The following is a 12,387-nucleotide window of genomic DNA, read 5'->3' on the forward strand; positions in this document are numbered from 1 at the left end:
GTGGAAATCACTGGTGACAATGGCACAGCAGTTTCGCTGGAATTTGCTGGGGTTAAATGAACTGGAGTGGATTCAAGAAAGCATCAGAAAACAGGAAGTACAGACAACAAATACAGGCAACTTTTTCAGTGAGTTTTACTTCAAAGGGGTGCAGAGAAATGGAATGGTAGCTAGAGAGGAATGTGGGGTCAGAGAATGGTTTAAGATGGGTGATGCATGCTGTATCATGTTATACGCTAAATGAGAATGATCTATTAGAGGAGAAAAACTGAGGATGCAGGAGAGGGAGGGGATAACTGTAGGAACCAAGCTTTTGAACAGGTGAGAAGGGATGGAGTCCACGAGGGGATGGACTGGGATAGAAGCAGACAATTCATCCATTCCAGTAAGAGGAAAAGCACAGCACACAGCTCCACTTGCAGAGAGATTGGCAGAAGTGTTGATGGAAGGATGTACAGATTCTCTTCCTATTGCTTTTATTTTCCGAATGAAGAAAGAAGCAAGACCATCACATATGAATGAGGGTGGTACCATTGCCCTTTTGAGAAGGTATGAGAGTTACTCAAAGAGTGAGAGGATACATTCACTAGGGAAATGTAGGAGGATCGCCATGTAACACTAAAGGCCTGCTTACTGTTTACAGTTACAAATACAAGGAAATCAACTTGGGCATGGTGTTTTCTTTAGTCACATTCATCTGTTTGGAAACAGGCATGGAATGTCTGGAAAGTTGGGATTTAACAAGAATTGGGATTTAACCAGGTAAGTTTGACAGAGTGAAAAAAGGAGAAAGAGAAGTTAAGAGTGTAAGCCAGAATCCAATTTTAAGATGGAACACAGAATGCGTCAAGTAAAGAAAGGAGTAGGGATATAGTAAGAGGGTGACAGGAAAAAAGTAATATGAACAATGTACTGTACATTCCAGTGGAGTTAGTAAGCTTTTGGAGCCAGGAGAGTGCTAGAGAGATAATAGGAGGTAAAGTCTGAAAATGGTATGCTTGAAAATGGAGATTTTGAAAGGGGTGTATTAATGAGTGATGCAAAAATCAAGGATATACTCATAAGAAATGGGTTCCTGAGGGGGGAGCATGAGATCAAGAGGGAAGGAAGGCCAGGGAACAGAGATACTGAAATCACCAAGACAATAACAACAGTAGTGATGAGAAGTGAACCCAGTGAACGACGGCCACAGTGAGGGTAGTGAGTGGTGTCATAGAAGTATGTGCTTCACAGGAGCTGCGGATCAGGTACGCTCGGGGGAGGGACAAGGTATGGGAGCAGCGACAAGGAGGGAGAACATCTGTCACAATTATGAAAGCAAACATAAAATAATTAACTTTTAAAAATTAAAAAGTTACAATGAGGGAAAATTTGGGAGAAAAATAACTAAATGGTTATCTACATTAGGCTTAATTTTTGTTAAAGATGAAAAATATAATTAGTTAGGGTGGAGTTTTTAAAAATGTAGTTCATGTTCTATTAGTGGTTTGTGAAATCAATTTAATGAGTCACAATCAGCTTTTTTAAAAAATTAAATAGAAAATAGAATCTTTGGACACAGTAGCAGTAAGTATTGATTATAATACTTTTGTTTCACATTTACATTGGGTGGTAATGAAAAAACAATTCTTAATATGGGTAGCTACCAAAGGGTTTCAATGTCTTTGACTTAGGGTAATTGTACAATAGAAAAAATTACTTTTAAGACTACGTAATAGCTCCCATATAACTTCTTATCTTAATTTCAGGATTGCTGAGGGGATACCCTTCTCATATCACTTAAAGGGACCCAAAAAGTTCACCACTCTGATGCAAGGCTGAATAATCAATCACCACTGAGCGTGTAACTCCTTGTCCAGGAGATCATGGTACAGAAACTGTATCAAAAAAGCTCTTCTGAGGTAGGACAGGTGCCATGATTGTAACTGAAAGTGTATTTTGCACCAATAGTACAATAATTTGTATGAGAATATTAAGAGTCACAAGCCATACTTACTTCACCATCTTTGGCAAGCTTTCTACCACACCTCATGCTATTTCCCTCTAGTTCTTCTTTATTGATTTCCTGAGGCCTAGAAATATATATAAAACATGAAATCTCACAGAAAATAGGAAACTATTAATTGAAAAAGAATTGAGTTAAAAAGAACAGAAAAACATGCTACTAGATTTAAAACTAAACTTTTTGTGGTATAGATAAAAATAAGATCACATTGTTTAAATATAGTTCTCACTTTAGTAGCCCTGCAGGAGTGAGCAGTTGTTTACTAACTATGGATAGAGCATTTCAGTAGGGGTAATATGATTACATACTTCTGAAAACAAGAAAACCACATATTCTAGCTCAGTCTCTTAGGTGAGCCTCTATATGAAACTCAATAAGGATACAGATGAGAATTACAAAATGAAGAACGTCCAACATTAAAAACCGAATATACACAAGAAGTAGAATGACTAATAAAATGCATTATATATTACAAAATGCTTCAAATATGAATTCCATTAATTAACTTTCATTTTTAAGTTTTTGATTTATTATTTGTTTCAACCATCTTACTATATTTCTACACAGTAAGTATGCTGTGAATGTATTTAGAAAAAGATGGGATATACATTATAAATAAAGTGAAACTAAGAACCCTGGATAATCTCATAATCATTATCATGAGTTTTCAGCACTTTCCTACAATCACTGGAATAAACACAACTAGGCAGTTTTTTAGGGAGTTCTTTGGCATATAAAAATTGTTAAAAGAGATCAGGGGCAATAAAATTAAACTTCTTAAGGTCTCTTCTATATCTCAGATGGATTATCCCTAAATGCTGCCCAAACCAAGGAGCTAGCATAAAGATAAAATAATAAATGTGGAAGTATTTCTACAAGAAAGAACAGATCATTTTCTTTCCCTTAAAATGAAGGAAGTACATAAATATTTTACAGGGATTCATATGCTTTTGGGGACGGCATCTGTAACCAGATGCTGTTAATTCATTTTAGACTCAAAAGTCTTCAAAAAAACCTATTAATCAGAATTTGACACTACTACCACAAGTAAGAAAATTAGTTTTACCTATACATAAAATGAAAATCATACTTTACGAAAGCATTATTCCAAGTAATATTTTAATACATTAAAAGAAAATCGTAACACTAGGTCAAACAATATGCATTACTCAAGTTCACTAATATAGCAAATGACTATTAAAACATGCCATTATACTAATTGATCAGAAAAATAAATATTTACAAGATTGATAATGTTATAGAAATATAAAAATTAAGGCTGATCACACGATCTTCTCTACTTTAACAGCTTTTGATTTTTCAATATAATGAATGCATTTAAAATATTCATACCAAAGGTTTCTTTTTTTCCTAATGAACAATATGATGTAACATACTTACCCCATCTCACTGTCTTGTTCTGCCCGGAGCATAGCAAGCCACTGCTGTTTATACACGGAAAACAGCCATTCTAAAATGTAAAAATAAATAAATATAATAAGAATAATCATAAGAAACACGGAAGAATATAAAGGATTTCAAATTTTTAAGATGATGATAAAATTGTTACTAAGTCTAAATTCAAGTTTAAAATAGCAATAAAGCCGGTAGTTTATATTTTACAAATATACTGTAACAATATGGCTTAATGATTTTCAAAATGGTAAATACCATCTTGCTTTGCCTTAAAATAGATTCTACTTAGATTATATACATTTAAATTAGAATTTAAATCTTTAGTTAAAAGTATATCCTTGCACTAATAGTTTCCCTTTCATAATTCATATTAATTTTCATTTGTGAGAAACATACCTAAATATTTCAGTTTTTACAAAAGCTTTAACAGAAAACTAATAGATTATTCCTTTATTAAGTTATATAAAAATAGCTAATTAATGGGAAATAAACCATCTCTAAATTGTCAGATGAATTATGCACACTCAAATAATTTTGGCATCCTGGATTAAGATGACTATTAGTAAAGAGAAAAGATTTTAATTTAAATTATTCTAAATGGAATAAAAATTATAATTATACATATTTTCCTTTAATAATAAGCATAATTTTTCCACAAAACATATTCTATTATAATCAGAAAGATATTACTTAAAATCATAATCTCATCATGTTCTCTTACCTGAAGGTACTAGAGAATCTTGTTCAATAATTCTTGCAGAGGCCAAATCACTGATAATATACTGTAACCTTAAATGTCTGAATACTGACACAAATGGTTTTCCTTGCTCAGTTTCAAGGAAGGTCACACCTTCAAAATCTATAAAAAAAATAGTTTAAATTAAATAGTCATTCTTTTCAAATCTATTAATTTATTCTTAAATGTTTTTATGGGCAGGGATACACACATACACACACACCCCTATTAGAATACAAATAAGCTAGTTTCAAAGTTTTCAAGGATTTTATAAACCTTAGTTGTGTGGATAAAAACTTGGGGAGATTTAGAAAAAAGCCGCAGGAAATTAACTTTGGAGCTTACAGTGCAGCAAGGTGGGAAAGGAATGCTTGAGAAGGATAGTTAGGATTATGGTGTCTCTCCAGAATCCCCTCTCCAAGGCAATGAACGAACACTCCAGTGGAACTCGAGAGCCCAAATGCCTCACTCAAGGGTCTTTGCAAGATATCGAATGTCTCTTGGGATTCTTCTAACTTATGCTTTAGTTACATGTGATGAACACTTGCCAATTCATTAATTCTCTATTAAAATACTTTAAAGACATTGTAGCCATGGATTTGCAACACATAGGTAGTATTTATTATTAAAATAATTCGTTTAAGAAGTATATAAATTTTTTCTTTTAGGGAGAATTTAAGGTTATTTCTAGAAATAGATACTTACTCCCAGTTGCATTCCAGTGTGCTTTTGTGAGTGGGAGGGAAAGGTCTAGAGTTACTGCTGTCAAACAGGGCCTCAGGCATAAGCCCTAGTCTGTTTTCTATTAAACAAGATCTACCCATGGGAGACCTACTACTGAACCCTGTTGCAATTAAGGACAGGGAAAAAAAAGCTGAGCGTTGCGACGGAAGACTATCATGTCTCAAACTATGCTATGGAACACACGTTTGCTGTGAACCAGAAAGGAGGTGTTGCCCACTGAAATAATTTTTTTCTTGAAAATTGCAAAAAGACAGTCAAGTTAATGAAAAGAATTCTCACAATTTTCAAATTTTTATCCCAAACATTTTTTGTATTCCTTTGGCACCTGCCTACAGGCAAACAAAGCAAGAAAGTAGTAAACTCATTTTAAAAATTAATAGTTAACTTTGTTTAGTTATATAACAGGCATGGAACTGTGGATTTACATGTCTTATCGTTTTTGGTTTTTTTTAGTGATAACATTAGTTCTACTTCATATGTTGAATTAAATGTGCCAATTTCATGGGGGTGTACTGAGAATACCATTATGTTCTTATCATAGGTGCTTAGGTGCTTATTTTAGGTACTCCATCACATGAACTCAAGTTATAAAAATCTAATTCTAGATTGCCTCATAGAAATCTGGAAATTATCCCATGAAGCCTTTTCTTCAAGGGCATAGAAGAGATTGACTCATTTACTTTTGTAAGGATTCATGGAATTTTAAAAAATGCATTTTAAAGATTCTAGCTGACCAAAATGTGGCCATACTAATTGCATTGGCCAAATTCAATAGCAATCTATACATATGATTGCAAAAAAATTTCTAAATTTCTATTTTTTCTTGTAGTCCTCACCAATATATATCTGAAAAGTCTAATAATTAAGAAAACCTAAGATAAATAAACCAAACTATAATGGATGAGGGGACCACAAGTGATTTTTCTGTCCTATTTCTCGAGTATTCATCATCTTTATAATTTTTAAGCTATGGGAAATGACCTCAAAATAAGAGCATTAGACATATATTTTGCTTTATGCAATAAATGGCTCCCTGAAAAGTTATCTTAAACTGTATACTTTTACACTAATAAGGCCGGGAACGAGAGCCTACAGTGAGAAAACCAGAAGTGGACCAACAGCTTCTTCTCGTTTCTGCCACTTAGGCTACAGAATCATTTCTCTCTCGATAGATTTCCTGTGGTACACATCACTTTGGAGCTCAAATAAGCATAAGTTAATGTCAACGTTTACCTAACATCTACTGTTTCTGTTGAGTCCCTTTGTCTTTTTAGCTTCTCCACCTACCTTTATCTCTTTCAGATTTTATATCTCTCCTTCTGCTTGTTTAAATTTTCTTCTCTGATCCCTAATTTTTCTGACCCCTCTTTAATTACCATAATGTAACACTAAAGCATAATTTAAGGCATAAGTTTAGTATTTTGTTCCTTTAGTAAATCAAGTTAGATTTTATTGATATGGTCCTTTACATGTTTTTGATTCATGAACTTGATAGAAAAATAATTTATCTGGCTCTAAGCTAAAAAATCTCATTACATAAAATAATTCTACAAAATTTATTTAAACAAGACACAAAGAGCTCTAAATTTAAAACTTCTATTCATTAAAAGACACCTTTAAGGGGCCGGCCAGGTGGCTCAGGCGGTTAGAGCTCCACGCTCCTAACTCCGAAGGCTGCCGGTTCGATTCCCATATGGGCCAGTGGGCTCTCAACCACAAGGTTGCCAGTTTGATTCCTCAAGTCCCGCAAGGGAGGGTGGGCTGTGCCTACAACTAGCAACGGCAACTGGACCTGGAGCTGAGCTGCGCCCTCCACAACTAAGACTGAAAGGACAACAACTTGACTTGGAAAAAAGGCCTGGAAGTACACACTGTTCCCCAATAAAGTCCTGTTCCCCTTAAAAAAAAAAAAGACAACTTTAAGAAAGTAAAAAAAGATAATCTACAAACTGAAGATAAGTGCCACACATATTTATGACAAAGGATTGGTTCTCAAGAATATATAAAGAATGCCTACAAATCACTAAGAAAAGACAAATACAATTTTAAAATAGGAAAATGATCTGAACAGACATTTCACAGAAGAGGAATTATATGGCCAATAAACATAAAGAGCTGTTCAATCATTTTTATCTTAAGGAAATGAAAATCAAGACCACAATATGAAATACTTCGATAACAATTAAAACAAAATGATACGCTGTCTAGGGGTGTGCTGAAGCTGGCTAGAACTGGTTCACAGGAGTTGACGGTATGCTTTCTTCTCAACTCTGCATTCAGTGATGTCATGTTGGTAGTTTGAAATCAGCCATGTTGGGAGAATTTGTAAAATGGAAATTTAAAAAAATGCTACAAACCAGGGATTATTTTTTCAGAGATCCAATTTAGCAGCACGCCCCTTATGTTAAGGGGTATGTCAAGACATACATGCACAATGCAATAACATTATTTTTTTTTAAAACAAGGAAATAATAAATGCAAAATTCAAGACAGTGGTTGGAGAAAGAAGGACACAAAAGGAAAGAAGCACACGAGTAGACTGAAGTTATTAATGATCTAGTACTTGAAGATTAATTTCTGGGGGTTCAATGTATTATTAAAAATAAACAAAAGGTAGCCAAGCATGGACCAAAAATGACAGTAAATTAGGAAAATCATGAACTAAGGATTGTAATTTATCTACTTCCTTGCACTTGAGGGCCATTAAAATTTTTTTCTGTATCTGTTTTAGCAAAGTAAAAACATAAATATATTGCATGCTCCACCTTTGTCTAGATAAGAAAGATCTATGGCAGTTGATCTTAACCAATTTTAGATCAGACTTTCCTGGGAATCTCATGAAAGCTATGGAAGCTCCCTCCCAATACCCCCAAATGCAACACACACAGACACAAAATTTTGCATACACTTTTAGGGGTTAGTGACACCCCAAAGCCTGTTCATAGCTCCCCCAAGCCCCCATGTTAAGAACTGCTACCTGAAACACAGGATTTAATTTGTTGGGGGAAAATTCAGTGTTGTCTAACAAAAGACGAATGCTATCACTAAGCTCTGTCAGATAAAAATGGGAAAAATAGTAATTTGGGGGATAAAAATATGGTGTTCGCTCAAGGAATAATAATTCAGTAATTACTAAGCAAGGCATTTTTCTTATCTAGCCTCAATTTTCTCAGTGTAAATGGGCTGAATTAGATAATTACTAAGGTACTCTCCAGCTCTAAAATTCTCTAGGTCTATAAATAAGTCAGGGCTTGATTTTAATAAATTTCAATTAAAAAAACAAAAATTAACAAGTTCTCAATAAAATTTTCAGGCATACCTTTTCTTTTCTTAGAAAACCAGACATCTGTTTCAGTCAAAAGCTGTTTTAAAGATCCATTCCAAGAAGGCACAAGTTGAAGGAACATCCACTAGGTTAAAAAGTAAATAAGAAAAAAAAATTACAAGATTATATCTTTTTACGATTTTACTTTTTCAAACTGCTGCCACCTTAAAACATAATACCTAAATAACTTACTTTTCATTACAAGCAATTGAAAGAAGTAGATTAAATGACATGCTTACAAGATTTAAATTAATCATGGCATTAATTGTTGTCCAATGATAAAAACTAGGTGAGCATGTGATAAAGAATAAACTAATCCTTGAAAGTATTTATGGTCTCAAACACACTGTAGTTACACTATTAAAAGGTAAAAGTTTAATATGTATACATTAGCAATTTTATACTAATTTATTCTACTCACCGATGAACTTGATTTCACTATGTACTATGTGAGATTATAAAAGGAAGAAATTAAACAAGGGAAAAAGGAGTTTCTTACTGTCTTATTGCTGTTGAGCCAGTATGCAGAGAAGTGAAGAGCATGGACTTTTAAATCCTGACCCTGCTACTTAATAGCTAGGCAAATTACCTGATTTCTCTGAGCCTTAATTCGTCCTTTGTTTAAGGAGCATGATAATGTCTACCTCATATGGTAGGAGTAAAACAATATGTGTAATGTACTTTGAATAGTGCTTGGCACACACTAAGCATTTATCATTGCTGGCACAAAAGCAGTGCCAACAATAGGAAACAATGAATGCTACCAGTGGCTCAGAGCTAGTAATGAGCTGCCTACTACTTCTTTAATGATCAGATAACCCAGTTACTAAACTTCCTTGAAGAAAAATAGTACAAGAATCTCATCTTACCATAAAAACAAACAACTACAATGATACACTAGAAGGTGTCTCATTCCCAGGTTTCACTACTGTGTTAAATGCAGACTCCATGCTGGGTACAAAAAGTTAAAGGCAAAATTATGCAGTGGGAAAAGCAAGACATTAGGACTGATAATACCTGGGTTGTGCCCAAGTCTGCCTCTTAGTAACTGTAAGAATGTTAAGTCTTAGTATCTATAGAATAATAATTACTACTAAAAAGTTAAAAACAATAAAAAAAGAGTAGTAGTCATTTTGTCTCTTCAGAGAGTTGTTAAAATTACATTTAAAATGTTGAAACCTTTCAAAAGGATGACATAAAACATATGCCTGAAGTGCAAATAAAGTCTTTAAAAGAAGAATTTCAACGTTTTCTAGAAAAAGTACGTGAAAATTTCCTCAGATAGCTATGAATTCAACTAAAGTTCAACTTTGAAAAACATTTATTTATTTTTCAATTACTGTTGACATTCAATATTATTTTATATTAATTAGTTTCAGGTGTACAGCGTAGTGGTTACATTGATATAATTAATAAAGTGATCCCCCTCCCTCGATTAGTCTAGTACCCACTTGGCACTATACACAGTTACTACAATATTACTGACTATATTCCCTATGCTGTACTTTACATCCCCATGACTATTTTGTAACTACCAATTTGTATTTCTTAATCCCTTCTCCCTTTTCACCCTGAAAACATTTCTGAAAACCATATATTACTGACCTTTGAACGACATGGGTTTGAACTGTGCAGTTCTACTTATACATGGACTTCTTTCAATAAGTACTGTAAATGTTATTTTTTCTTCCTTATGATTTTCTTCACATTTTTTCTCTAGCTTACTTTACTGTAAGAATACAGAATTCATGTAACATACAGCATGCGTGTTAATGACTGCATGTTATCACTAAGGTGTCTGGTCAACAGTAGGCTATTAGTAGTTACTAGGAGTTACGTTTTTACGGAGTCAAATTTTTGACTGAGGGGGTGGTTTCTGTGCCTCTAACCCCTGAGTTGTTGAAGAGTCAACTATAAAACATTTAACATTTCTGATTATGTAAATAACATAACAATAACATGTTTGTTGTTGAAAAAAAATCTGGGAAAAAACAGAAATGTATTCCTAGGAAAGAACAGCATTAAAGAACAATATTAAAATCACTCATGATACCAAATGACTAAATGTAAAGATTACTTAACATTTTGACATATTTCGTTTTACTTTTCTTATATTTATCATTATTCCCTTATCACTGGACACTAGCTCTTTCCAGTTTTTCACTATTATAATCAATACTGAGGTGATAGCCTGACACACTCATATTATGTCAATACCTTTTTAAGAGCTGTGTATACATCCATCTCCACTTGCATCACAAATAAGTTAGATGAACCAATGAGCTGTTTCATAACATTTATACTAGAAAAAAATAAAATAGAGGTAGTGAATTTATCTTCATGCACAGGCTAAAAGAGCGTGGTGGAACTGAAAACTGTATCTTTCTTACCCAAAGAAATGTGGAATTAAAAATTACCTCAGTCTTTTTACCCAAGACAAAGAATCTTAGACAGAAAACAACTTATTTGAATACACGGATCATTCAGATAGTCTGTTATGAAAGGTCTTTTTTTGTACTGATAGGAAAACGAAGAGCTTCGGCCTGCTAATTAATCAAGTTAAAGCAAGGTCCCAAAATAAGATAACTTTTAGTATTCTCTGATAAAATGGCAGCCTTCCCTTTTCCTTCCTCCTCATTCAATGTTTAAAAAAAAAACACAAAAACTTGTCAAAATTCATTGAAATAGCTGTATCTTCAAAGTAACCTTTAAACTCTAGGCTTAAGAGAATTGCTTAGTCATAAAACATGTTTTTATTATTATTAAAGAGTGTAAGATCAAGAAATATGTGTTAGGTTAAATTTGGAGTAAAAATGTACCAAGAGTTGTTTTCCTCCCGGTCCCTCTTTTTCTGTCTTTCCTTTAAGTCAAAAAAAGCCAGTAGAGCATTTGCATTTTAAAGATGACCAGTATGATCTATCTTCCTTTTGAAAAAGCTAAATGAGAAATTATAAAAGAAAAATATTAAAGTGTTTCTAATGATTTTGAAACCAAATATACTGCAGAGCTTTGTTTATGCTATGACATCGCTAAGTAATGATTTTTTGGTAGAATAATGCCTCTCAAACTTTCCTACCAAAGAACCTCTTAAGGGCAGAGAAAAGGAAAGGACCCAGGAATCCAGGAGGTGGTCCAGCCATAAAAATAACATTTCTATTAATTCTTGTATGTTATCTTGAAAGGTCAAAAAAATTTGAAATTTCTCTATTCCATAATGTATTTAAACGTAAATGTGTTTAACTCTCTCAGTTCCCATGCCACCCAATCCCCCAAACCCCAATCAGTAAAAACTGACATCCCAGGAAGCTACGCAACATAAACTCTTTGGCTTTGTACATTTCCATTGGAATGTCACCTACTACTAGGGACATTTGTACCCTTGTCTCAGAAGCACCACTGTCAAGGAAATGCAAGTCTGAAAATGACTGTAAAGCCTACTGGCCTCTAAAAGATCATTGCCACCCTGAATTTCTCAGACTCCCCCATTACTACAAATAAGCTCCTTGAGGGCAGAGACCATGACATAATCATCTCTGAATCCTTTATGGCCCCTATCAGAGGACCTTTATACATAGTGGACATTCTGGAAGGATTTACTGAAGGAAGGAAGGAATAATAAGCAGACTTAATTCAAAAGACTAACCTAATTGTGAATTTAATTTCATTAGGCTTATCAAAAAGTTTACAACATTGGGACGGCCAGTTAGCTCAGTTAGAGCGTGGTGCTCTTAACAACAAGGTTGCCGGTTCGATCCCAACATGGGCCACTGTGAGCTGCGACCTCCACAACTAGACTGAAACAACTACTTGACTTGGAGCTGATGGGTCATGGAAAAACACACTTGAAATAAATAAAAGTTTAAAAAAAAAAAATTCCATCCATTAAAAAAAAAAAGTTTACAACTATTTCCTCAAACTTCTCAATGGTAAAGATCGTTTTTAAATGAAACTTTCAGATTCTCTAAGAGCCCAACAAAAGTGAGGTAGCACTTGAGACTTTCCTAAAATTTTATAGCAGCACTGAATTTTTCTATTAAAATTGGTTAAAACAGTTGACATAATATATATCATTTACAACAAAGAAATTTGAGTAACATTTCTTCAGTTCATGGATGCAGTCAAGATATGTTGCATTAAATTGTTCACTTTTTCATAAGCAAT

General features: G+C 33.7%; 1 protein-coding gene across 1 annotated transcript in view; it reads right to left on the minus strand.

The window, feature by feature from the left end:
• Positions 1-12,387, minus strand: part of GMCL1 (germ cell-less 1, spermatogenesis associated) — a 34,809-nt gene that overhangs the window by 9,958 nt on the left and 12,464 nt on the right. Inside the window, exons 7-11 of the mRNA XM_019718526.3 lie at positions 10,444-10,528; positions 8,221-8,311; positions 4,143-4,280; positions 3,407-3,476; positions 1,997-2,072 (exon numbers count right to left, since the gene is read on the minus strand). Coding sequence (XP_019574085.1) covers positions 1,997-2,072; positions 3,407-3,476; positions 4,143-4,280; positions 8,221-8,311; positions 10,444-10,528 — 460 coding nt within the window. The remainder of the gene's footprint in view (positions 1-1,996; positions 2,073-3,406; positions 3,477-4,142; positions 4,281-8,220; positions 8,312-10,443; positions 10,529-12,387) is intronic.

Source organism: Rhinolophus sinicus, chromosome 2, assembly GCF_057876585.1.
Source record: "Rhinolophus sinicus isolate RSI-liver-muscle chromosome 2, RSI-T2T, whole genome shotgun sequence".
Taxonomy (NCBI): domain Eukaryota; kingdom Metazoa; phylum Chordata; class Mammalia; order Chiroptera; family Rhinolophidae; genus Rhinolophus; species Rhinolophus sinicus.